This window comes from Podarcis liolepis (genome assembly GCF_965112155.1).
Source record: "Podarcis liolepis genome assembly, chromosome: 5".
Classification (NCBI taxonomy): Eukaryota; Metazoa; Chordata; class Lepidosauria; order Squamata; family Lacertidae; genus Podarcis; species Podarcis liolepis.
The window spans coordinates 86,528,703-86,556,189 of record NC_139556.1 but is presented as its reverse complement, the minus strand read 5'-3'; the positions used below and the strand labels follow the sequence as shown (position 1 = coordinate 86,556,189).

The 27,487-nt window shown below is 44.5% G+C and overlaps 1 protein-coding gene across 2 annotated transcripts in view; it reads right to left on the bottom strand.

Moving 5' to 3' along the window:
• The window catches only part of SERPINI1 (serpin family I member 1), a 97,257-nt gene that overhangs the window by 13,626 nt on the left and 56,144 nt on the right, over positions 1-27,487 (bottom strand). The window contains exons 3-7 of one of the 2 annotated variants that reach the window (XR_014526449.1): positions 23,310-23,540; positions 20,155-20,349; positions 16,462-16,666; positions 5,871-6,861; positions 2,510-5,587 (exon numbers count right to left, since the gene is read on the bottom strand). Coding sequence is in view for 1 of the 2 variants with exons in the window: in XM_083504509.1 (XP_083360635.1) it covers positions 6,764-6,861; positions 16,462-16,666; positions 20,155-20,349; positions 23,310-23,540 (729 nt within the window). In the remaining variant the exon portion in view is untranslated. Of the gene's footprint in view, positions 1-2,509; positions 5,588-5,870; positions 6,862-16,461; positions 16,667-20,154; positions 20,350-23,309; positions 23,541-27,487 lie in introns of those variants that run through there. The other variant, XM_083504509.1, reaches the window with a different exon arrangement.

Genomic DNA, 27,487 nt, shown 5'->3' with positions numbered 1-27,487 from the left:
TCAGATCTCTCCAAAGGCACTTGCTCTCTGTCTCTGCCTACATTTTCTCTCTTCAAGAGCAACTCCACGGAGCGTGTTGCACTGATGCCATGTCAATTCAATGATTCCTTTAGCCCAGTAACATCTACTCTGATGGGAAGTGGCTCTCCAGGATTGAAGGCAGAATGTCTATTCCATCACTGTCACCTAATTCTTTTAACCAGGTGTGCTGAACAGACACCCATAACCCAAATCATCAGCGTGAGACCAAAACATTTGCCCATCAGACCCTAAACTGGGAAAACAGCCTGAGCATCAAAATTGCAATTTTATACACTCATGTTTTGCATGCCTGAGCCCGCTTAGAGGAGAAACGACTGAGAGGAAAATCCTGCATTTCATTTTTGTTTTCTCACCCTGCTAATAATTAAAAAAGAGGGAAAGTAGCCTTTGTGAGAAACAAAAATAAATGAAGCACTGCATTTACCACATCAAGCCAGAGCTCTTAAGTAATTTAAAGATGGTACTTTGAAATTATTGCTGGGTGCTTAATTCAATAAAACCCTACTGTGAGCAAACCTTTCCGCCACCACCTGGGATGCCTCGGTTACTCACACAGAAAAATTAACAGCCCTGCTGTGGAGCCCATTAATCTTCTCTATGCTTAATGCTCAACGTTCCTCTATAAACAACTTAATCTTTAAAACGGTGGAGGAGTTAATTTGGCTGCGTAAAAACAGGTCTGCGGGTTTAAGGTTCGCCTGCTGGTTTTCATAAGGTAAAGGTGCAGGAAAAGTATAAATCTCTAGGAAAACAATTTGTCTCTTGGATGAAATGCAAAGCCGGTTCAACGCAGCTGCTGATTTTTGTGCTTCACAGCCCAATCCTAGGGCCCGCTGCATCAGCACTTTGAAGGAGCTAAATAAAGGTGTGGAAGTCGTCAGAAATGCTCTACTGGATCAAGCCAAAGAGCAACCGAGGCCATAGTTTTGTTGCTGGCACTGGCCAGGCAACCACATGCCTCTGGAAAGCTGGTTGTGGAGGCAAACCCGCTTCCCTTGTGGCCTAGCTGCTGGTTCTCACTTTACGGCAGGAGTAGGGAACTTCAGAGCCAGGGGTTGAAATCAACCATCGAGGGCTCTCCGCTCTATCTTTCCCCAGGCCACATGCCTCACTGGCCTTGCCATCGTTTTTGCTTAGCCCGCCCCCCAAAGTAAGGTGGTACGGGGATGAGCCTCCATCAGTCTTGAGGGGCTGGGCCTCCCTGTGATGGCAGCGGGGCCTTGTTGGGCCTCCCTGCATTGGGCATTGCTGGGCTTCTTTGTGGCCTTGCAGCCTCCTCCCAATGTGCATGACATCACAGGTGACATCAGGTGCGCACGAGGGGCTCCCCCAATGCTGTGTGGAATTGGGGCACCACTGAACTCTGATAATGCTTCTTGTTTGCCTTGCAAAGAGGCATGCAAGTAGAAACTAGCCTACATTTGTTGTCCCGCCTACTTTTGCCTCTGGCCCCACACACTACCAACATGTGGCCCTCAGAGGGCTGTCCATAAGGGAACGGGCTATAAAATGTTCTCCACACCTGGCTGAAGAGAAAAGATTATCAGCAAGGCTTTAGGAGAAATTTTCCTAAACCGGGTGTTTGACAGCACAGTCATACCTTGGTTGTTGAACGCCCTGGAACTCGGATGTTTTGGCTCCCAAACGCCGCAAACTCTGAAGTGATTGATCCGGATTGTGAATGTTCTTTTAGAGCCCGAACGTCTGGCGGGGCTTCCATAGCTTCTGATTGGCTGTAGGAGCTTCCTTCAGCCAATCAGAAGCTGCCATTTGGTTTTCAAATGTTTTGGAAGTCGAATGGACTTCTGGGAATGGATTCCAATGTACGACTGTAAACAGATTGTTTGGGGAAGGCTCTTCTTCACTGGAGACAATGATGCAGAGGCTGGACAGGGATGCTGTATGACACTCGCAATTTGTGGGCCTCCGGATGTTCTGGGCTTCCAACTCCTATCAATCCCAGGAAGCACCGTTCATGGTAAGAGATGATGGGAGTTGGGGTCCAACAACAACTGGCAGTCCACAAGTTCCCTATTGTTGCTGAACCTGCATTGTAGATCCTGCACTCAGCAGTGGCTTGAACTAGAGCAGCCTTTTCCCACCTTGGGTCCCTTGATGTTGGTAGACAACGTCCTCCATCACCTCTGAGCATTGGCCCTGCTGGCTAAGGATGATGGGACTTGTAGTCCAGAACATCTAGGAATCCAAGGGTGGGAATAGCTAAGCTGGAGGACCTCCAAGGTCCCTTCCAACTCACAAATCCTATAGAAGAGGGACTTAGGATCCCCTCCGTTCCATGGGTGACTCCTACTGTTAACACGTTGACTGTGCTCTCCAGGTTGTCACAGGCTCTGGTAATTGATAATAAGGTTATGAACACTTGAGCATTGAAGCAGATGACCTACATATCCAGTCTTAGTCTAGCAGCTTTTTTCGTTTCCTCCCCTCTGGAGAGTTTGTTCTATCGTTTTGCTAATGTGCTACTCTTTATTATTACTGTTGGTTCAACAGATGTACCAAGTGGAAACATGCAATTTCTTTTGTTTTTACATCACCTACACGCTCAATTTAATTCACTGGTGTACTGTTCTAGCAACAGGCTAAAGAATTGTTGCTTATTTGCTTCCGCCTGACCCATTCTACTCCTGATTTTATATATGACCTGGAAAGCTGTCTGTGGACAAACGCCTGCTCCCTCGGCCTGAAAGGGGATGAGCACTGCAACCCCATAGTCACCTTTGACTGGACTTCATCATCCAGGGGTCCTTTACCTTTTATGCACAGTCACATGTGCTCTGATGTGGTAGTTCTAAAGACACACATTCACACATGGATTCTTGAATCAAAGGGACTTGCCTCCACATAAGGGGCTTTAGGACCAGTGTTTTAATCCTGTCCTGCAAGCTGGAAAAGTCCAATACTTAAGAAAACCACAACAGCAACATTGTGTCATGTTTTCTGGTCACCCATTGCTGATTAATACAGCTGGTTGATTGTATTAAAGACAGCTCATGATTAAAGGTCTCCTGAAAGCTGGGCATCTCTCTGCGTTTCTGAATACGATGCTCACCAGGGCTTGCAGAAGATGAAACCCCTCCAGTTAAGGGAAGGAAGGCGGGAAATCCAAATGGATTTTTTAAAAAACAAAAACGCCGAGACCATGTAACACCGGTCCTGAAAGGTCTAAATTGGCTCCCAGTACATTTCCGAGCACAGTTCCAAGTGTTGGTGCTGACCTTTAAAGCCCTAAACGGTTTCGGCCCAGTATACCTGAAGGAGCGTCTCCACCCCCATTGTTCAGCTTGGACATTGAGGTCCAGCTTCAAAGGCCTTCTGGTGGTTCCCTCACAGGGAACCAGATAGGGACCTTCTTGGTAGTGGTGCCCGCCCTGTGGAATGCCCTCCCACCAGATGTCAAGGAAATAAATAACCACCTGACTTTTAGAAGACATCTGAAGGCAACCCTGTATCAGGAGATCATTAATGTCTAATGCTTTACAAATTTTTATGTGCTGTAAGCTGCCCAGAGTGGCAGGGGAAACCCAGCCAGATGGGCAGGGTATAAATAATAACATTATTATTATTAAAACAAAAATAAAGCAGGAGAAAAAACAGAAAAGGGAGAGCTGAGAATTTCTAGGTGGCTTAAGCCAGAATTAGAGGTGTAGTCTAGAGGGCTGTCCAGGTTGCTTTCCGTAGGATTGTCTGTCTTGTAGAATGCTGCTTTTGCCTCCACTTAAGACTATGCTTGTATACTTGTAAACAGAGCAAATATTGTACCAGCCTAACACAGAGACTTGTGCTTAACAACTCACCTGGTTGCCACAGGTCAGCAAGCAGGTTGGCAAAGGAGGGACAGGCTATTTTGTCCCTCCTCTACCAGCCTAATTGATTTCAGTACTAGCTGCAAAGGAAAGAGGCCAGAGGAGTGATCAGTTTCATTTCCTCCAGTCCATTAGGCAGAAGGCAACTGTTTGACTAGCCTGCTAAGAGATTTGAAGCCTGCATTTTCTAACTTGCCCTGGAAATGCAAGCGTGGAAACGCAGGCAAACAATTTGTAGTATGGGACTGGTCCAGCAACTTGCATTAAGGGTTTTTTGTGACTAACCTGCCTTCAAACATTGCAGCCACACTGCAAGCTGAATTCACAACAAGATGATTCTAATATTGAGTATACCTTCATTTTCATTTTTTAATTTTTTGGTAAGGAGTAAATGTCTTTCTGGAGCAAGTTGTCTATCAACATCCATTAAGCTAGGAAACATAACTGGATCTTCCGTGTCTCAGCACAACGTATCTCCCAAGGATCAAATTAGGTGGTCAAGGAGGCAAACAGCATTATACTAGGGTCACCAAATAAACTGGAAAATTGTGGTAATGTCCAGGGGTTGGGAGCTGAATTGGTGCCCAAAAGGAATTTTAAATTTAAAAATGTAAAAGCTCAACAACTTTGGATGATTGTCCAAAAAAAAGCTAAGCTGTCTGGATTTTTTACTTCTTGAAATATGGCAACCCTATGTTATACTCTGAGTGATGAGGCCCTCTTGATTGTTTTCTCCAGAAAGCATAATCTAAGCAGGCGGTAAAAATGGATTAATTGAACGCTCCATTACTAACCTAGTTTGACACTAACATTTTTGGCACATCCCTACCAGAGCAGACTGTTGAACCTAATGGATCACAGTTCTAATGAAGTGAGGCTGTTCTTTTCCATTTTTCAGAAAAGGAACAGAGCAAATGACTCACACACACACTACAAGATTTACTTAAATCACTGCTAGCGAAACGTCTTACTGTGAAAAGATAAGATGCCTACACGATCTGGATAGCCCTGCAATGCATAATAGGACACAAAACTCTATCACTTCTGTTGCGGTCATGACACGTCTCCATCTCGCCGTGGCACTGACATTGTAATTATCAGCCGACTACTGTTGCTGGCTGTACGCCAGCTGCCAGTGGTGTCCTTACTGCTCACCTGAAGCACCCAATACAGAGAGGCATCAAACCGCGGGTGAGAAATGCACAGGGATAAAGGGGAGAGAATACGTAAGTGAGAACTTTAACAAGCATGGCAGTCAGACCTAATTGGAGGTGGGAGTCAAGAAACCTTAATAGAGGTGGGCATGACTAATACTTTGTTAAAAGTCATGGCAGAGGGTGGAGGCTTCCCATTGATGCAGAGGGCTTTTGTAATAGTTTCTTGAAGAAGCAGAACTCTTTGGGCAGACGGCGATTGCATTGTTCTTACGGAATGATAGTTCAGACAATTCCACTGTCATTAAAAAGATTTTTATCTCCACAGTGATGCCTTCATACAAAGCACAAGTATCCTTTGTCAGACACATTTAATGATGTCTTAATCTTTGATAGGAAACTGCCTTGAGCACTTCTTGGTGGACAAGCAGCCACTCCAATTTAGACATAAACAAGCGGTGGAATTGTTTTGATTTTGTTTCCCCAAGTTCCGCCTTTCCCCTGTTTAAGACTGCAATCCTAGACATACCTAGACCAGGCTCCACTGAACTCAGTGGGACTTACTTCCTAGCAAAAGAGAGCCAGTGTGGTGTAAAGAGCCAGTGTGGTGTAGTGGTTAAGAGTGGTAGTCACGTAATCTGGGTAACCGGGTTCGTGTCTCCGCTCCTCCACATGCAGCTGCTGGGTGACCTTGGGCCAGTCACACTTCTTTGAAGTCTCTCAGCCCCACTCACCTCACAGAGTGTTTCTTGTGGGGGAGGAAGGGAAAGGAGTTTGTTAGCCGTTTTGAGACTCCTGAAGGGGAGTGAAAGGCAGGATATCAAATCCAAACTCTTCTTCTTCTTCTTACTTCCTAGCAAAAGTGCATAGGCGTGTGCTGTTTATCAGCGCATTTGCTGGTCATTGTGCCATGGTCATTCTAACAGATATACCTGAGAAGCCTTTGGAAAAACAATCTCTCAGAGGACGTGTTGATGGCATTTTTCCATTGTACTGTGCAGAGTGTATTAACTTATGGTATGTGTGTGTGGTTTGGGAGCTGCACGGCCAGGGGAAAAACAATGCTGTCCAGGGTTGTAAAGACTGCAGAGAGAATAATTGGGTGCACTCTTCCCACCTTAGATCAAATCTATGCTGTCAGGTGCCATAAGAAAGCTGCAGAGATAGTGCAGGATAGTACGCACCCCAGAAATGATCTCTTTCAGCTTCTGCCTTCTGGAAGAAGGTACAGGGCTATAAAGACCAGGACTAGCCGCCTGAGAAACAGTTTCTACGCAAATGCAATTCTGGTTCTAAACGCAGCATAAGGAGTCTCTATAGTATATTGCATTTTAAAATGGGGTTTCAGAGTTTTTAGGGGTTTTTGAATGTTTTATGTAGATTTTCAATTTCATTGTTCTGTATGGTACAATGACAATCAAGATATCGTATATGTTATATATCTGCCCACCATGAAAGCAAGATTACATTCACTGGGCAATCCACTGGATTATATTAGGTGGTTTCATTATGTGTGGACGTACCAGTGTTTGACCATTGTAGGATACACTGGGCACCTTATCTGCTGTAGCTAGAAGATTGCAGAGGACTTTCCTGTGAAGGACTTACCCTGCCACAACAGGCAGTTAGTGGCCAATGGTAGTTACAGAAGACCAGGACAGATGCCTTATGAGGTCAATTTAATCTGCCCCCATTTAAGAACATGTGCAAGGACGCAACACACATGTACAAAAAGCGTCTTACCAGACATTGCGGTGAGATCAGCGCTCCGGCCGAACACTTCTGTAATTCCAAGGCCCTTCAGAACATCCTTCAGATCAATTTCCTGTTCTATTGTGAACCTAGAGGACATAAAAAAGAATGAAAACTCGCTAGCCTCTTTCCCTTCTCCCTGCAGAAGCAGGTCAGCAAGGTGGAACTGGTCTTCAGGAGGCACAGCATGGGAAAAAGCAGTTTTTAAAACTGTGTATGTGTGTGTGTGGTTTTTTAAAAAAGTGATAAATCGTATTTATTGAGCTGACATTCAGCACTAGTTTATTGATGGCCATTGGTTTGCTTGCCGTAATATGGTCAGTTAAACTAACAGTTCTGCAGTCAAACAACACTTTCCCCAAAGGAGTTTGTGTCAACAAAATGGGTGAGGGTGATCGTTTTGTGTATGAAGCCACCTGACATGCTTTCAGTTTTTAAAAATAATTTTAAAATTTTAAAAATTCAGACCAGAGACTGAATTTGAAAGATGAAGTATTCGTTCTTTTTTAAACATTTTTAAAAATAAAACAAACAAGCAGGCACATCCTACCAAAGTATGCCAAAATATGAGGAATATAAACCCAATGTAGAAGTCTATCAAAGGTTATAGGTAGAGGTTGGCAAGCCTTTTTTCTGTTGAGGGACACACAACTCCCCCCATGATAATCCGCCTGGAGTCATAGGGGGCAGAGCTTAGATCCAAAGAGTTATCTCTCTATCTGACACTCCCCACCCCTATCTGAATGAAATTAAGGTTTGCAGGTTGCCCAACCTTGAACCACAAAAATAAAAGAATTGAGAAATGTATCATCTGGTATACAAAGGGAGAGACCAGCAGCCTTTGAACTGAGAGAGATGAGGCTACTTGGCCAGCTAAGTCCAGCCTTCTGCCCCAAAGCAGAAACAGCCAGCCACGGACAGACTTATGCAATCCAGACCAACATGTGCTGCAGGCAATGAGAGATGTGCATCGCAGAATGGCGCTTTCAAGAACAAAACAGCCTTAAATCAAGGAAGCTGTAAGCACCCCAGCAGGGAAACTGTCCACCTGTGCAAAAGGTGTCATTCCATCATGGGCACAGCAGTGCATCTTCCGAGCACTGAATCAAATATAGTGAAATGATGCCACTATATCACACAGGAATGAGCTCCCAAGTAGTACTGTTGCCATTAGGTGCAACCATACTATTTTCTAGCACAAGGGTTGCCTTCTCAATGTGTGGGGCACCCATTAGCCTTGAAACCGGCTCATTCATGCATTCTACTGCATAAGCCCCTGCCCACAAGTCAGAAGCCCTTCATTATTAGGCCCTGTGATCACACCGATTGCAAAGCCCCTTGCAAAGTGCCCTGCGCTGTCCTTTGAAGTCCTGCTGATCAGCTGATTGTGTTCCAAAGTGCCAGACAGGTGTTGCCTGGTGTAATTCTGACATCAGGTGATGAACAGGTGGCCAGCCGCACCCATCTGTCAAATTTTGACTGTGAAGTGTGTGTGTGTGTGTGTGTGTGTGTGTGTGTGTGTGTGTGTGTAGGGAATATAAGTTGTCTGTCCCTGCATAAGAGGTACAAAACGAGACAAACGCCCCTGGCCATCTGGATTCCTGCAGCAAACGAGTTTGTCTGAAAAGAAACGTCGAGAAATGGTAACCAGAGGCTGCTTAAAAATGTCACAGAGGCATAATTGCCAGACAAAGCAGCATAGCTGAAAACACCAGAGGAACGAACAGGCTTTTATTAGAATGACGGGCGCATTAATTATGAAGGATTTCGGTTCCACAGACGGCCGCTGTGGAATGCACAGGGGAGCACGTAGCACACAAGTGGGACATGTGACAGCAGCCTTCACAAACCTGGTGCTCTCTAGGTGTTTTGGACTGCACAGCCAGAGCTGCATCTCTAGGTTCAGGGCCGTCGTCCCAAACACCTTGAGAGCACCGCGTTTCAGGGTTCCTCAGGAAGCCAGCTGGTCTGAAATGATTGGCACAGTCAAGCACTCTTTTGGAAAGAAGTCCACAGAGAAGTGATGTAGAAGACAGCAGGTCTAGAAAGTAGTAGTGGGTTGTTGGTTGGACTCCACAAAATCACAAAGGACTCAATGGAGGCTGATCCATTAGGGCAAATGGGGCACTGCCCCACAAACGTTAGGGTGCCCTGAGCTGGCTCCATCTGCTTGCCTTCTTACTTATAGCCAGTCCAAGGGGGGGGGGTCAGCTTCCTCCTCCTAAGGCTCATTGTGGCTCTCATAGTGCTGAGCAGCGAGGAGGTGGGTGGAGACAAAACTAGAATTAGTTAGCTATGCCCGTCATATTTTTTGGGCTCCACTTGCTGTGGGGCTCCCTGCCTTTGGCCGTACCATTCCCCAGTGGGCACTAGCCCCACCCCTGATGGAAATAAACATGGCACCAAACATGGGGCTGATGTGAATAACCTATTCCTCCCTGCCCTATTCTTGTGGCAAGTTGTAACAGGGCTGTAAAAGAGCTGAGCAAGCCAAAATAAGGCATTTAAAAAACAAGATATGCAGTGGCATTAACTGGGCTGCATTTGCCGAGTCATATTGGACTGCAGTGTTTAGCCAAAGGTTCCTCAAGTTGGAGCAGTGGGGAGAGTTCAGTGCTTTCTTCACTCACCACTTTAACTCCTCAGTCATCTCTGGTGCCAATGTCTCAGGCAGAACAACCCTTCATCCCATAGAACTCAATGGGGGCCAGTTAGAACCAAGCGTACCCTTGTCTCTACTGCACTGTGCTGGGTTGTGTGTCTAGCAGCAAAACAAGTAGAGATGTTGGGAGATTTGTGACTGGATACACTGGAGCTGTTATTTGACCTGTGGGCCAAAGGTACCAGATGTCTCATGTAGTTTGGTGCTGCTACAAAGGGAAATAAATGACCAAGCTCCGAACAGCCTGGTTATACCCTGAACGATACACACTGGAATTCTGTATATTTATCTTTTTGAATGGCCCACACCAGGTCCCCACTCCAATTAATCAATTGCATTTTTACTCAACAAACGCCCAACCTTAAGCAAGTGGAGGGTATTATGAGCCGTTGTATGCATTTATAAAAATGTGTGTGTGTGTGTGGGGGGGGGGAACGGACAGACTAACACCTCCAAAAGGCTGGAAAGGAGACGTAAGCTATGAGAAAGTCAAGCTACCATGTTCATCATTGATTGGAGAGACCCAGATTCAAATCCTTACTCAGCCATGAACCTCACTGAATAACCCTGAGGCATCTAACTCTATAACCTCTCTCAACATAATCTACCTCACATTGCTGTTATGGGGCTAAAGCCATGCATGCTACTCTAAGCTGATCGAAGGAATAGTAAAATAAAAACACCCAAAGAAAATATGACCTATTTTCTATCTTTGTTGCTTTGTGCAACACAAGTGAATCTGAGAAATGCTGGAAACAATGGTAAACAACTGTGACCATAAACTATGCATTTTATGTTTCCATGACAGTTTGAGATTCTATTGTGTGTTCAGCAAACAGAATCATTTCTGGTAGTGGCAAGGAAGTCCTTTGAGCCTTCCAGTTACAATTACCTAGGAGACGACAATAAATTTGGAATTAATTTGATCCAAATAGAAATCCGTCTTACTGTCACCTTTGATTTCCTGGCTGACATGCTGATTTCTGCCAGTTACCTGGAGCAACGACAGAGATATGCCCATGGGTACAAATGCCTTGTCAGACTTTTTCATATATGATAGGAATGCACAAGGGTGCCCATACAAACTTGTCAGTCACCTTAGATAAGTACATATTACAGTTATATAAACTGAGCTTTCAGCGTATCCTTTAATTTCTGAGGGGTTTGGAGCTCTCAGAAGTGGTACCAGCGCATGATTTAAAGTCTGCCCCCTTAATTTGTGTGTGAAGGGAGTCGCTCACAGATTCTGCGGCATTCTGCCTACGTTTTAAGTGATGTGGACCACTTTTGAAAATGCAAATAAAAAAGTTACGTATTGTGGGGAATTTCATAGCACCGTAAGATCATAGCTGCAGGAAGTAAGGTTACAGGGAACCTGGCAGAGGGCCTTTTTAGTAGTGGCTGTGAAACCCCCTCCTATCAGATTTCAAGGAAATAAACAACTATCTGACTTTTAGAAGACATCTAAAGGCAGCCCTGTTTAGGGAAGTTTTTAATGTTTGATGTTTTATCGTGTTTATAATATTCTGTTGGGAGCCACCCAGAGTGGCTGGGGAAATGCAGCCAGGTGGGCGGGGTATAAATAATAATAATTATTATTATTATAAGCCACATGGACCAGTGGTCTGACTCAGCATAAGGCAGATTTCTATGACGCAATTTAGCATTGGAGGGGACTTGGGAGGTCACCTAGTTCAACTTCCTGCTCCGTGCATCTGCTTCAATGTCCAGCATCTGTTTAAATGCATAGAGCAAAGAGAGAGCGCAGACCCCGAGCCCCTAAGACAGCCTGCTCACTCCAAAACAGCTCTTACTGTTGGAAAGTGTCTCTTAATGTTCAGCCAATATCTGCTTCCCTTCAATTTCCATTTATTCGTGTTGTTTTGATCATTTCTATCAGGTGCTGGTGGTGGTTGCTCATGAGTAACCAGGCAGGACTCTGACCTGCCTTTTACAGGTTTTGTTTGGTGCAAACTATTTGCAGTGCATAGGGACGTGGGTGGCACAGTGGGTTAAACCACAGAGCCTAGGGCTTGCCCATCAGAAGGTCAGCGGTTCGAATCCCTGCGACGGGTTGAGCTCCCGTTGCTCGGTCCCTGTTCTTGCCAACCTAGCAGTTCGAAAGCACGTCAAAGTGCAAGTAGATAAATAGGTACCGCTCCGGCGGGAAGGTAAACGGCGTTTCTGTGGGCTGCTCTGGTTCGCCAGAAGCGGCTTAGTCATGCCGGCCACATGACCCGGAAGCTGTATGCCGGCTCCTTCGGCCAATAAAGCGACATGAGCGCCGCAACCCCAAAGTCGATCACGACTGGACCTAATGGTCAGGGGTCCCTTTACCTTTACCTATTTACAGTTCATAGCCACAAAGTTCATGTCCGTCTTAGTCACTTGCAGATTCCGGGAGTGGCCCCTTCCGGTTTCTCCCCCAACATAAGACACCCCAATTCTCCGCCTCCCCTCCTTACGTTTCACCCCTCTGCGCAAGCTGGGCAACGGAAACGGCAGGTGTGCCTCCTGGCCAGCCGGGCTAGGTGAGGCGCTTGGGCTCTCAGCAGTATCTTCTAGCCCTCCCTTCGCTTGGCTGCCCCCTTCCCTCTCTTCTCCACTGGAGGCATGGCTTTCCCCACTGCTGGAGGAGGAGTTGCTCCTCAGAAGCCTCGGAGGCTCTCTATATTCTCCTCCCTCCCTCCCCTGTTACAATGGCAGTCCCCAGACAATTTCATTTTTTAAAAATCGACTTTTTATCATAGTTGTGATAAGGTGATCCAAGACAGCTCTCACTAGCAAGCATAAATTTTAAAAAAACAATTCTTGGACAATTTTTACATACAGCAAGATAGAGGGTTGTGTCCCATGCCAGGCCTACTCAGAGTAGACTAACCGAAGCCAATAAGCGTGACAAGCCTGGGTTCATGGGTTTTAGTGGGTCTGCAACCCAGAATCATAAACATACCAGCCGGATAAAAATTGAGATTTCGCTTTTACATATTGACTAGCAACTTGACAGCCATTACTACAGAGTTGCACGTACTGAATGGGGGCTTGCATGTTGCAAAGTCCCTGAAGAGGCTGATAAAGCTGACAGCATGATCTTTGAAAGATTAGATCTCAGCCATTCTGAGTAAAACTTAGTTAAAGTCCACCTTTGCTACTGCTGTTCGCTGCTTTGAGGGCTCCAATTAATTGCTGGAACTGCTGCATACAAGCATTAAATTGAATCAAATTGATGGTGCTACAGAAATAATTGTGAATACCGTGGGCAAAATTAAGAGATGCATCCTGGGCTGTCATCTGGAGAAAACTGGATGGACAACTTCCAGCCTTCAGAGATTCTAGCGACTAGTCCTTGATCTTAAAGCATGCTCATATCTGCCTAGACCCAATGAAGGATCTGTCTCTTGGTCACAGTACAGAGTAACGCTAGAATGTCACACAACCTTGGGGACTGGATTTTATAAACAGAGCAGATACTTTCAGAATTTGCCCAAACATTCTTAAGGCTCTTTGTAAATATTAATGAGTGAAGCATAGCGGAGAATGGATAAAATTAGATGCCATTCCTCTCCGGCGTATTTTCATAATAGGAATGGAAAAGGTAGCTAGCTAGCGCAAACTTTAAGTGCAGCACCCCGATGCTGTAATTCCCTTATTAAATTGCAGAAATTAATTATATACTTGCGAGGTTGAATTTCTCTGAGGATGGCAAGCAGATCTGGTGGATGTTATCAATGCACCAAATAAATACTCCATAAATATTTTATGCTATTTCTCCCTTTCCCTCCACCCCCTCAAAGAAGGCGAGAGACCAAGATGGAAGAGAAAGGAATGTGTGGGCCCGCGGGCCTCGCACGCTGAGAAATAGCAGTGGAATAAAATTAAATTCCCAACGCCCCAAAAGAGTCCATCCACTTACAAACTGAACATTTATTTTTTTTAACTTTTGCATTTGTAATAGGGCTTGAACGACTAAGCAAAGCTGAGTTAATCACAACATTTCCAATTTTCTGTCTGCACTATCTACGTCCAACTGAAACTGCAGTTTGCTTGTCTTAATAGCAAAACGGGGGTGGGGAAACAGCACAGGATTGTTAAATTATACTCCGTTCCGTTCCCAAATCATTGTTTCGGAGCCAAAGAGATCAACATTTTTTAATCCACTTTTGTGTAGCAGGGAAACAGACCATGAAACTAATTTGCAAAAATGATTTCCAAGCATAATTTAGCCAGGGAATGCAATGCGGGGCAAGGACCAGCTAATAACAGTAACCAAGTCTGCAACATTCTCCTTTGGAATAATTTCACTCTGTACCACGGTACTTGGGGTTTGTGCATTTGTTTCCCTGATAATTGCTCATTGTTTGAATATCTTCCCCTCAAGGAAGCCACCTGGAGTAAGGACACCACTTTACAAATGCACACTCTTCTTCTTTTTACTCTGTATAAGGCAGCCTTCCTCAACCTGTGGGTCCCCAGATGTTGTTGAACTACAACTCCCATCACCTCTAGCTAGCAAGACCAGAGCTCAGAGATGATGGGAGTTGTAGTCCAACAACATTTGAAGACCCACAAGTTGAGAACCGCTGGTACAAGGGAACTTCTTACGTTCTCCAATTTTTTTTTATTAATTTCCCAAATTATTATAAATCCAACCAAATTACTTTAGTTTAATACAATTTCTTAAAATCAGGATTCCCGCTCCTGTTGCAACCATATGTCGATCGATTCCTCCCATAGCTGCATCGTTTCTTATACCTGCAGAAATGTGATGCTTCCCTTTATCCTCCCTTCAATAATCATTCATTCAGCGTTCTGATTTCCACAATGGAATGGCAAACATCATATACGGCAACTGGAGGCTGGGTGAGATTGAACAACGGGCTTCTTTGGATCACTCTCTGATGCAATGCATGGTGGGAAGACAGGACTGCCTTACCCAACATGCTTGGCCCCACCAGATATCCACATATAGATCCACAAACATGTGTGGACCCAATGTCGAGAGACCCAGATTTTATTGGGGGTGGGGACTGACTGTGAGATCTGGGTTTATGCTCACTGGATTTAGCCTACATACTCCATTCCTGAACATGAAACCCACATGTGGGCATGCACTGGTACTTGGGTAGGGACCAGCTTGTCAGGTCTGATGGAAATGGGAGAGAGCTGTTATTTCACCACACTGCACAAAGAGGAGCAGAACACACACCCCTAAAGCTCCTGCAAAAAAATCCACAAGTTTTCTAGTATTGCAGGTAACTTATCAAAGCTTTGCATCAAAACATATGCTGAAATGAGTTCTAAGGTCTGGATGTGACCAGAGATGGAAGAGAAGAGACAGGAGCGTTCAGCTTGGTGAGCAGAAGAAAAGAGCAGGTAATGAAACCCTTGTTGAGCACTGTTTTCAGGTTCTGCCTTGTATCCACAGAACCATGAGTGGGTCTACTTCTGCAACAGGGCATTTTCACCTGCCTTCCGGTACATTCCCTCGTGCCTGTGCATCAAAAAGCTGCTTTGGTGTGTCAGGGGAGTCTCAAGCATGACACGCAATGGGACATGAAGGGCTGTGTGTAGTTGGATGAGAAACTCAGCGGGAAGATCAGAGAGAACTCCCACCATGACTTTGTGCAAACCCTAGGGACTCTTTTAACATGGAGCCTTATGGTTCCCAACAGAAGACCTCTCCCAAAGTTCAGTCAGCCTTTGCACACCCGCAAAAATAGATTGCGACGGTCTACTGAAACTGACAGCGGCTCCTGTCTCAAACCACCCTACCAAACTATTATCCATAATGGAATAAGAAATGCCTGCTGGATGAAGCCATTGCATAGCTGTCAACTTTTCCCTTTTCTTGTGAGGAATCCTATTAGGAATAAGGGAATTTCCCTTTAAAAAAGGGAAAAGTTGACAGCTATGGCCATTGGCCCATCTAGTCTAGCATCCTGTACTCACTGTGACCAAACAGATGCCCACGGGAAGTTTTTAATGTTCAATGTTTTATTGTGTTTTTAATATTCTGTTGGGAGCCACCCAGAGTGGCTGGGGAAACCCAGCCAGATGGGCGGGGTATAAACAAATTATTATTATTATTATTATTATTATTATTATTATTATTTGTCCCAAAGCAGGACATGAGTGCAATAGTCCTCTCCTCACAGCCATGTTATTATGAGCTCTCCAAATGGCAATCTTGGTGTTTCCGTTTTACATGAGGGGCACTGAGGTAAAACAAAAAGAAAAATGGAGAGAAACTTTTCAAATGAGCCGCAGGGTCGAGCTGTTTATCCAATGCCTTTCTCAGGCCCTAGCCTGGCCAATATCCAACATGCTACTAGGGTTGGGCGATATCTGGTTTCCGTGATATATCACTAGCTGAACATTGTGATATACCGATATATCACAATGACTGAAATAAGGACGGAGCCATGTAGAGGCATTGGCTGGCTTTGTGGTTTTTCCTGCATTGTGATTTTTGCCGGCGCCTGCTCTTGTGATGCGCTGCCCACTGCAGGAGGCAGGGGAGACCTCAGCTGGCAGAGAGGGGTGCAGGAATCGAGAGAAGCATTGGCTGGCTTCCCGGTTTTGCGATTTTTGCATAACACGTGTGTTATGTACTGAAGTTCTCACTCTGGGCCAGCAGGGGGATACTGTAGATAGTTATGCAAATGAAGGATCGAAAGTGACGTTCAGTGATTGGATAGTTTTAGATAGTTGCTACAGTAACGTTGTACTGGAGCTCTATATAAGCAGGCTGACTGAACTCTTCAGTTCAGTTCTGTTCTGGCCTGTGAATAAACAAGAGCTGTTTGAAGAATCGCTGTGTCGTCTGATATGTTCACACACAACTTAGCAACGTGCGTCATGATTCAATATTGCCAGGTCAAAATTATGAAACAGGTATCATTATATGGACTTCACACGGATTTTGGACGCTGTGTCCATATATCACCCAGCTCTACATGCCACCCACTAAGCCAAACTGGCTCTCCTCTCCCCTCCATCCTGCCAGAAGCTGGAAAAGCATTCTCACCTGGGTAGATAGACTTCCACCTTCTGCTTCTTTACGGAGCTTGCCCATTCCTCAATCAGCTGGGCTTTGACCAGAGGTTCCAGTGTGGCTAGGGGAACTTCTTGCCTGGAAAGAACAATCATCATGCTGTACTCATCTCCTTCGTAGGGGATTTCTAGAACTTGATAGATGCCTCCGGCTTCATTGGAGCCGTCACTGAACTCCCCTAAAAGAAAAAAGAAAAACAGCCCGGTTGGGTTTTCGGAGATAATTTCATTTACCTGTACAGTACTGAAATCCATAGGATGGTCTCCAGCTGAGAACAGGCCTTGAGGCAAATTATGACCAGCCGTTAAAAACATTTGATTGTCTTTTCACATTTTCAATATCAATTATTTCACCTTTAGATGGGTATACACACACAATGTTCCTGGCGTAGGATTGGTGGGTTTATCCTCTTCGTTGTTTGTTTCTTTTTTTGTGGGCAAAAAATACAAAGGCTCCGTTCACATGGCAGTTTATTCCATTTTCATGAAATCTCCCTAACTGTTGATTTCCACATTATATTTGAGCTTTCAGAATACAGTGGTACCTCGGGTTACATATGCTTCAGGTTACATACACTTCAGGTTACAGACTCCGCTAACCCAGAAATATTACCTCGGGTTAAGAACTTTGCTTCAGGAGGAGAACAGAAATTGTGCTCTGGCGGCACGGCAGCAGCAGGAGGCCCCATTAGCTAAAGTGGCGCTTCAAGTTAAGAACAGTTTCAGGTTAAGAACAGACCTCCAGAACGAATTATGTACTTAACCTGAGGTACCACTGGACATAAAAACTTCTGGAACTACAGTGGAATATAGCCCAGGTTTAGCACTCATTTTCATCTTATTTGCATACAGATTTTCTTTTTTCTGGAAGCAAATAACACGAATATGAGTACTAAGCTTGCGCTAAATTCCACTATAGTTTGAAAAATGGCTTTTATGTCATGTGAATACTCAGATATGATGGAGAACTTAACAGGGAAAAGATGTGAAAACAAAATACACTGCCCTGTGAATGTAGATGTACTGAAAATGAAAATGCTGTACTGTACTATCATATTTTTAAGACTTCTTTAATTTTTGGGCATTACTAACAAAAAACCCTCTATTATGTATGGTTTAGACATATGGGTCAAACATAAGGTGAAACACATTGTGCTAATCATATTTATTAATGCACAACATGGATTGAGCATTCAGCCAACAAGCCATGGTTTCTGGAGCTGCTTGTCAGCTTTTGTTTCCCATGTACTCAACTTTACAGAAGCTTCTTGGGGCAGATCAATGGCCCAACTGTTGTTTTTCAATGGACTGTGAATTCAGACATAATAGCAGATCCATAGTTAGAGTAAACCATTGTTTACGAACCAGACTATGGTTTGTTGGCAGATTTTGATTCAGCCATGATTTGTATTAGGTCCGGACACTGCCCACAGAGACGAGATCCAGAAACTTTCTTCTGCGCATTACAGTACGGACCCAGAAAGTGGTGTGAAAATATAACTGGTTATTTCATCTCCAAAACCAAACAGGTTATCGTTCTGGTCAGCAGCTGCACAAGGAGCTGCCTGGAATTACCTACGTATGTTCCTTTGATCACGAGCAGGATACAGATTATAGTAATAAAAATAACATTTGTACTGTATAGCACCTTCGTGTGTCCAAAGCACTTTGTGTGCATTATCTAAATCCGTGGTTCCCAAACTTTCCCCCTCACAGACCACTTGGAAATTACTGAGGGCTTTGGGACACCACTTAATATTTTTTCTGACTGTTGTAGCGATTGTGGGACACCACTGTAGATTCTGTATTATTGTTAATTGTATTTTTTATTGCTTCCTCTTTCCCCCCTTATATATTATATATATTTTTGTATTACTGTTTGAATGCCATAAAATCCAGATTGCAATGCATATAATAAAATACAATGATAGAAATAAAAGAAGCAATTAAAAATCAATATGCATTGGGTGTGCCATCTTCCACCTCCAACCACAAATCCACAGACATGCCGTAGAACTGTGAACAAAGCTCAGGTCACAGTCTGGAAATTTCTGGTCTAGATACAGGGTCAGTTTGCCCTTGATGCAGGATGAAGCAGCTGCCTTGGGCAAGACTGAAATCTCCTGAGATCTTGCGGGAAACCGCTGAAATCTTGAGAAATCTCACTGGAAACCGCCATCACTATTGCTACAGATCAGGGAGGATTTGCTGGTGTGGGGTGTCATGGCAGCATATTTCTGTTTATTTAATAAATAAATAAATAAATAAATAAATAAATTGTATTTATACCCCGCCCTCCCTAGCCAATGTGGGACGTGGGTGGCGTGGGACGTGGGTGGCACTGTGGGTTAAACCACAGAGCCTAGGACTTGCCGATCAGAAGTTTGGCGGTTCGAATCCCCGCGACGGGGTGAGCTCCTGTTGCTCAGTCCCTGCTCTTGCCAACCTAGCAGTTCGAAAGCACATCAAAGTGCAAGTAGATAAATAGGTAGCGCTCCGGCGGGAAGGTAAACGGCGTTTCCGTGCGCTGCTCTGGTTCGCCAGAAGCGGCTTAGTCATGCTGGCCACGTGACCCGGAAACTGTAGGCCAGCTCCCTCGGCCAATAAAGCGAGATGAGCACTGGATCCCCAGAGTCCGTCACGACTGGACCTAATGGTCAGGGGTCCCTTTACCTTTACCTTTACTCCCTGGCCAAAACCGGACTCAGAGCGGCTAACATCAAATGTATAACACATTAACATAAAATCAGGCAATCAATTAAAATACATCCAAAAATCAGATCAGGATCAGAATGAAATCCAGTCTGATGGCAACTTGCAGATTAGGGTTGGGGACCTTAAATGCTGAAGTGATATGAGCCTGTGAGAAAAACTGGGAGGCTGCTTTCATGCAAGTTCTTATGAAAGGGGAGGGGGAATCAGACTGAACCCCAACCAAAGGCCTGGCGGAACAGATCCGTCTTGCAGGCCCTGCGGAAAGATGACCCTGTCTCGATGCAATCCTTAAAACAACCCTGAAAGATAAAGGTAAAAGGTAAAGGACCTCTGGACGGTTAAGTCCAGTCAAAGGCGACTATGGGGTTGCGGCGTTCATCTCGCTTTCAGGCCGAGGGAGCCGGTGTTTGTCTACAGACAGTTTTCTGGGTCATGTGGCCAGCAGGACTAAACAGCTTCTGGCGCAATGAGACACCATAACAGAAACCAGAGCGCACGGAAACGCCATTTACCTTCCTGCCACAGCGGTACCTATTTATCTACTTGCACTGGTGTGCTTTCGAACTGCTAGATTGGCAGGAGCTGGGGCAGAGTAACGGGAGCTCACCCCGTCGCAGGGATTCGAACCGCCAACCTTCAGACCGGCAAGCCCAAGAGCCTCAGTAGTTTAGACCACAGCGCCACCCACGTCCCCCAGTATTCACATTTTCCATACTGATACACCAATGAAAACATTGCAGTTGGCACAATAATCATAGAAGGCTCCTTTGGAAACTTCCATTTCTGAGGCTCCGGTGAAAACAATGTGATTTCATTTTCGTCTGGTTGGCAATTGTGCAGGAGATGTTATTAAGAGGTGTGAATTGGCATTAAGTGCTGAAGAAGTGTGATAGTGTATACCTAGAAAATTAATCTTTTCTCCTAGAAAGAAAACATGTACGATATTGCTTACCGTAATAAAATTCTCCCTGCTGATACATCATTGGAATTTGCACTTCACTTTCATCATCTTTAGTGAAGGAGAAGGTTCTTGTGTTTTCTGGCCTGAACTGAGACTTCCAATTTCCCTTAAAGTAGATTGCATTGACGAGGGCCAAGTAAGTGAGAGCGCCGAAATCCCTGGCCGACACAAAATCTTTGATCATGTCTGTCGGTTGAAAGGGGAGAGAAGGAACGCATCAATCAGAATGCCTAACTGGCATTTATATCAACGCTGCAAACGCCCACCCCCAAAAGACCAACACCGTGGAAGGAAAACAAAACAATCTTTTTTTTTTAAAAAAATAATTTTTATTAACCGGCCAATCAAATCAAATTAAATCACATCACATGTATTCCGAATTACAAAGCCGAATTTTAAATTTTGTTGGGGGGACCCATATTTCAAGATCTGAAGGGGGATTCTGATCATCTTCTTGGGAAAACAAAACAATCTAAAAGCAACTCCTTTCCATATTCCCACATTTAACTGTCCACTGTTTGGTCAGAGAGGAACTTAGGCTTCACCGCAGGCAGATCAACCCGCACAACAAATACAATATACACCTATCTAAAATAGTTTTGAAGTTATCGGTATTAAAATTGTCTTACGACGTTTAACCAGCTGGTATGTTAGATCAAGGCGATGCCCATAAAAAGAGTGAAAAACAAAACAGAAAACAACAACAGGCTGCGTTTGAAAAACAATGTAAAACAACCTTGATAATGACCCATTCTTTCCAGATGGAAAAGCTTGGGGGGGGGGGGGAGGTATTTTCAATTGTTCCCAGAAAGCACAGATAGTGGGTGCTTGTTTTACCTCGACAGGAATGCTATTCCACAGAACAGAGCCATGCTGAAAGCCCTGCTCCAAATTACTGTGGCATGGGGCTCAGTTCTTTGGAATTTGCAGGAGAAACTCTCCTGTATGCCACAGTGACCTACTGGCTGTATATAAGTGATAAGGTGGACTTCTCAAGTAACCACACCTCCTCTGTGCAGGCCACGCCCCTCAATGTCCTGTGCAGTCATTGCAAAGCCTGTGGAACTCCCTCCCACAACGGAGACTAGACAGGCACCCTTTTTGCGGAACTCCAGGCACAGACTAAGACTCTCCTGTTCCGGCAAGCGTTAATAAGGTAGCGTTTGGTTTTATGACACTTCCCCCCCCCAAATTGTCCCCATTTTCTGCAGATTGCTTTTATTCGCACTGCTTACAAATGCAAACAATTGATATAGAAATCCCTTCAATAAATAAATAATAAATAAACCCCACTTTGGATGTTGTTTGTGCCTGGCTGGAATGTGCCCTTAAACTCTGATTAATGCCTCTTGTCTGCCAGTCTGGGAGGAGGGGAGGACACAGAGGAATGGAAATGTGATTCGTGAAAGTGGACCCCCCCCCCCCGCTGTCAGGTGGCTGTTGCTGTTGCGGTTGCTCGAGAGTAACCAGGCAGGACTCCGACCTGTGTTTTACAGGCTTCATTTTGGTGCAAATTATTTACAGTGAAGAGCCCCAAAGCTCATGTCTGGCTCAATTGGTAGCAGAATCCAGGAGTGGTCTTTTTTGGACCTCCCCCAACATAAGAGTTTCGTTACCCCCAACTGTCTCCACCCCTCTCCGTGCCTCAGACTACCGTGCAAGATGGACGATGGCAAGGGCGTGTTTCCCTCTTGTCCGGCTTGCCCAGGAGCGGTGTTAAGGCTCCCCTCAGCATCCTCTGGTCCTTGCACCTCTTTCCCACTGGAGGTGGGGCTTTCCTCCTCCCCAGAAGAGGAACTGATTTTCGGAGGCTCCCTGTAACACAACTGCCCTTCTATTTCTCGCCTCTGAGCCGATGACAGTTCCCTGACACCTCCATTACACAAACACGAATATGCAACACCACAGCAAGCACCTCTGGCTCAGGGTCTCTGAAACTTAAGTCAGCATCCTCCTTTCTAAAAGGGATTGTTCTGTTGACTGCCTCCCATCTGCAAATAATTTTTGATACAAAATTGACACAGGATCCAGAGAACAAGTCTACCAACTTCAAACTTTCCTCACACTACTATTCCTGCTTGCTTTTACCTGGGCAACATTCCCACAGGCTTCGAGAGTAATAAGCGAGTAATAAAACGGGGAACGCATCTCAGCATCCGCCCCGCTGACATTTACTCAAGGAAAGGAAGAGATGTCTTGCATCTGTTTGAGTCAGGGGAGGCTTGTTAGCCAAGCCTAGCAGCTGCTGTGCCCACATTCCTAAATAAATCACTCCAATCAGAAGGCATTGTCTGCTACCTGGTGCTGCCAACTGGGAACGGCTTGCTTGATTTTCGGTATAATAATTTCGTCTTTGGATTTCTGCGCCGACAGTGATGAATCGAGTGGATGGGTGGAAATTTCACAGATCACTACAGACGGGGGTCTCTGTGTTTTATCTGGGATAAAATAAGCTACGTGCATCAGAGACACTCGGGTACAGAGTCACCGATCCGAACAGCCGTGCGCATTCTGGTGCGCAACTGGGACTGTGGCTTTGCTTGCATGGTAGAAGCAAGTCAGCCAAGCCATTCACTGGTGGGGATAATTTAGAATCAAACATTTACATGGAGATAAGAGATCTGTAACTACTAACTACATCAGTTTAACAGACCAGATAGCTCAAGTCAGTAGAACACGAGTCTCAATTTCAGGGTCGTGGGCTGATTCTTGTGGTCCCTTCCAACTCTACAATTCTACAAGGCTGATCTTCCAACTTGCCATGCCTGGACGTGGGTTCAGAATGGCTTGGTCACCATGCTTCAGAACCACAACATAAGGGCACCACTGCAGGGCAGTTCATCCCAGTATTTCTGCAAAGACATGGAAATGTTTGGGACCAAGATGTAAAAGGCTTTAAAGGAGGGGTTGGGGAACCCTAAGGCTTTCAAACCAGTGGCATGTAGCTCCTGGAAGGTTTCCCTGAAGGGATTGCAGTCCCTGAGCTGAGCCTGTTTTTAAGCTCTCTCTAAAGAAAGAAACACAAGACATTTGGTGCAATCGACAACTGTAGCGATGAGCCATTTTAAGACATTCAACAGCATCCCAACGAGCATAAAATGACAACTGTTGACAGTGAGGAGGAATGTAAAAATACAGGAACGTACTATTTGTGTGATTCTCCACCCATCTATTGATGTGGCTGGCGACTGCTATGTTTTGACTGAAATCCACATCTTCCACTTCAGCTCTGAAGTACGTCTTCATCAGCTGCAAAAATTTGTCACTGACGTGAAACCCGTTCTGTACATAGAGGGAATTGGCAAGCTTCATCACGTACTGGCTGTCTTCAGCGTTTGCCATGTCAGAAAGGTCCTTCAAGAAGGAAAATTCTTCACCTGGAAGCAAGGTGCGAGATAGGAAATATTTCTGTCAGGGTTAAGTAAATATATTGAGGGCTTAAAGAATCCCATTGTCTTCCCAGTGGAAAATCACAGTGATATTTTCGCTTTCGACAGAGAAGGTCACTGTGAAATTGTATATAGGGTGGCTTGACTCTTCTTCAAAAAGACTTGGGACTAATAAAACATTAGAAGCAGAGGCAGCCGCCCAAAGCAATTCAAGAGTCTTCATGAGCAGCCAAAGCTACATTTAAATGGAGAATTCTCCATTAATGCCAATAAGTGTTCAATATGTGTCCCTATTATGTCATGCTTTGCATACATGGAAAATAATGGGCAGCCCCCTCTTACCATAGAGCAAGTTTGGGAAACCTTTGGCCCTCCAGATTTTCTCAACTACAAGCCCCAGCCATTGACAGATCTATCTCCAAGAATATGTCTAATCCCCTTTTACAGAGATGTAAGATGAGGGCCTGTGGCAGTGAATTTCACAAGTTAAATTATGCATGGCTCAAGGTATTTTTGTCCTGAGTCTACTGCCAACCAATTCCACTGGGTGACCCAAATTCCTAATATTATGACAGGGGAACAAAAACTTCTTTGCGGCCATTTCCGTGTGCAATCCTTTTGTTCTTTTAATTCCACCCTCACCTTTCCTCTTGCATGTTCCCTGCGTGCACATCATTCTCTTTTTGAAAAGAAAAGAAAAAATCATAACCAAGGCAATGAACTAGAGCACAAAGCAGTCCTTTGACAGGGAATAGCATTCATCAGTTGACAATCAACTGTTTTATAAACCGGCATTATGTGCCCATATGTTTCCAACTTTTAATGGGAGGTTCCCAACCACTTTTGTTAAATATTTACACTGTTGGGCCAGCTGTTTAAAATTTCCTCTGCTATTCTAAAGATTCCCATAGAGCTCCTTCAAGATTTCCCCAAAAGCCGCACTAACGATGTTTACATAGGATTAGCGCATACCATTTGCACAGAAAAAATAAACCAGCTCAGCGTGCTGCAAATGTCGCCGCATTTTGAAAATGATGACAGACTGTCACCTTGTCTCCAAAATGAGAACGGGACTTATTTTTAAATTCCTTCACCCCTTTTGTTTAGCGCTGCAAGGTTTGCAAAAAAATAAAAATAAATCAAATGCGGTTCTGTCAGCAGGGATGGTTTAAAAGAGCTGAGGGTCCAAATGGGCCTCTAGACAGGACACATAAGGAATTTAGTGCGAGGCCCAAGCTCATTGCAGATGAGTGGGGCTGGAAGTTGCTTTTACCCTCACAAAAAATTGTTGAAAAAGTGAGGATTGGAGATACTGCGGTGACCGTGAAAAAATAGGGGGATGGGAGCGGAGTATACATTTTGGGTTGTATCCAACACTCTACACACAGAGTTCCACTCATGTAACACAACTTATTCTTCCTCTGCTATCCCTGTATGCCCCAAATCTGCTCCAGTGGACCCCATGTACCTCTGTTCTCCCATGAAGAGGCATGAAATCACATCGAGCAAGGGACCAAATTATTGAGGAGGGGGGGAAACCTTATCCCCATGTCTCAGATACAATAAGAAGGGTGAAGACGGAAGGATCAGGATAGCAGCTAGCCACAGTGGCCCATTATCTGGTAACCTCAAGTTTAGATTCTATAAGGCACCTCTGAAGGGAGACTGGAAGCTCCTCGTGTTCAGAAAATAGCGCGCAAGATTGAGAGTGAAGTTTCTATTCTGGTCCACATAACACCAGTCTTGCACTAACTGCAATGGCTACCAGATGCTACCAGGTCCAATTCAACATTTTATTGCAATCCAACAACACAAGGTTCCCTCCTCTGCTTGGCTCCCTCTCCACAGAGTTTTAAGCAGACTGTGAAGACACACCTTAATCAGGCCTTTGATTAGGCTAATGCTGTTCGTAATTTTAACTCCGTTGCGCATGGACTGAATGCTGAATTTTTGGTGAAGTGGGCGAATGTTTATAATGGGAACTGATTATAGTTCTGGTTTAGTTATGTAATACTGTAGCTTTAAACATATGCACAAGTAAACAACCCTTTTCTCTGAAGTGTGCTTAAAAATGCATAACTAAATTAGTTAAATAATCTATAAAAGAAGACTAGCAATGAATTCTTTAGCTGCAACACACCATCTGAATGTGACATATACATGCCAGCCAACTGAATGTTGGTCTACCTTTCAGTCTTGCCTTTCTGATCAATGCATGACACTCATCTTTTCCATTTTAAAACAAAGCAGCAGGCATATTTTATGTGTTTGTTCATCCCCTTGTTACCTAGAGACATTCCAGTTTGGTTTAAGGCCTGTATTTGGCACCAAAACAGCCTTAGGGGTTGCTCTGATTTATGACCTTTATCAGAAGAGAGACGAAGGGAGTTAAGAACCTGTTGGTTCTCCTTGATCTCTCAGTGGTTCTTGATACCTCTGACTATGGTATTCTTCTGGAGTGACTTAGGGAGGTGGGAGTACTCTGTTACAGTGGTAACAAAGCTCCTACCTGCAGGGTCAGTACCAGAAAGTAGTACAATGGTACCTCCGGTTGTGGACGGGATCCGTTTCGGAGGTCCAGTCGGATTCTGAGGTCTCCGCAACCTGAGGACCACTTCTGTGCATACACGCATGATGAAACCCGGTCAAATACTTCCGGGTTCGCCGCTTTCGCATCCCAAAGTTTACGTAACCAGAGGGTTACATAACCGGAGGTACTACTGTACTAGGAGATTGTTGCTGGCTCCATAGCCTTTGGTATACAAAGGTCCATTATATCTCCTATATGAAACTAACGGAGCTATTATACATGGATTTGAAACAGGTCAGTATGCTGATGACACACAGCTTTCTCTTCACTATTCCGTATGAATCATGAGAGGCTATAAAAGTGTTGGACCAACATCTGGGGGCAATGAAGGATGGGTGGGGCAAATAAACTGATGCTAAATCCTTACAAGATGTAAAGAGAGGTGGGTGGGAGGTTTTTTTGTCCCGGAATCAGGTGTACAACCTGTTCTGGGAGAGGCTGAACTCTGCTTGAAGGAATAGGTTCATAGGCTGGAAGTACTCCTAGATTTCAACTTGTCTCTCGAGTCTCAGGTGGCTTCTGTGTGCTTATGCCTAGTTTAGAATGATTTATCACAACTGCAGTTTCTGGATCAGAATAGCCTGGCCTCAGCTGTCCATGCTCTGGTGACCTCCCATCTGGACTTCTGCAATGCACTGTATGTGGGGCTGCCCTTGAAGATGGGACAGTGGTTGCCTCTAGTACAGAAGGTAGCTGCTAGGCTGGTAAGTGGGATATAAACTGAGTTAATAAAATAAATAAAAATAGCAATTATTTATTAATAGTTTTTAAACTATCTGTTTAAAGTATTTGTTTAAAAAGGAATGCAGAGCTATTCCTGGAATTGTGTGTGTGTGTTGATTTGCAACATCATGCACATCACCCAATCAGCATGATGTCAAAATAAAATGAGGTGTTCCCCCCCAAAGTAATATAATATCTTCCTTCAAGCAGGTTTTCATTCAATACGCATAAAAGAAGATTAATTTATTTTTTTATCAGCTCTTATCTGATTTTTATGTGTTATTTTTTATTGAGAATTTTATTGTCAGCTGCCTTGGGCATTTTTATTATTGAAAGCCGAGGTATTAATATACCAACTCATCATTTTCTCTTTAATAATACATATTAAGGGCCCCCCCCTTCTTTCCTTCAAGCAGATGAGACCTTGTAGAAATATTAAAATTCACTTCCATCAACACAGGTGATCAATCCTGTCTAGAATTCTATGAAAGCGCCATTTATAAAGAAAAAAAATATATGTGGCACTCACGCTTCCTAGATTGTTATGCAGGACCACCCTATGTGTGTCTGCTAAGATGCTAAGACCTGCTGAGTTCAATGGAATTTAATCCCAGGTGAGCGT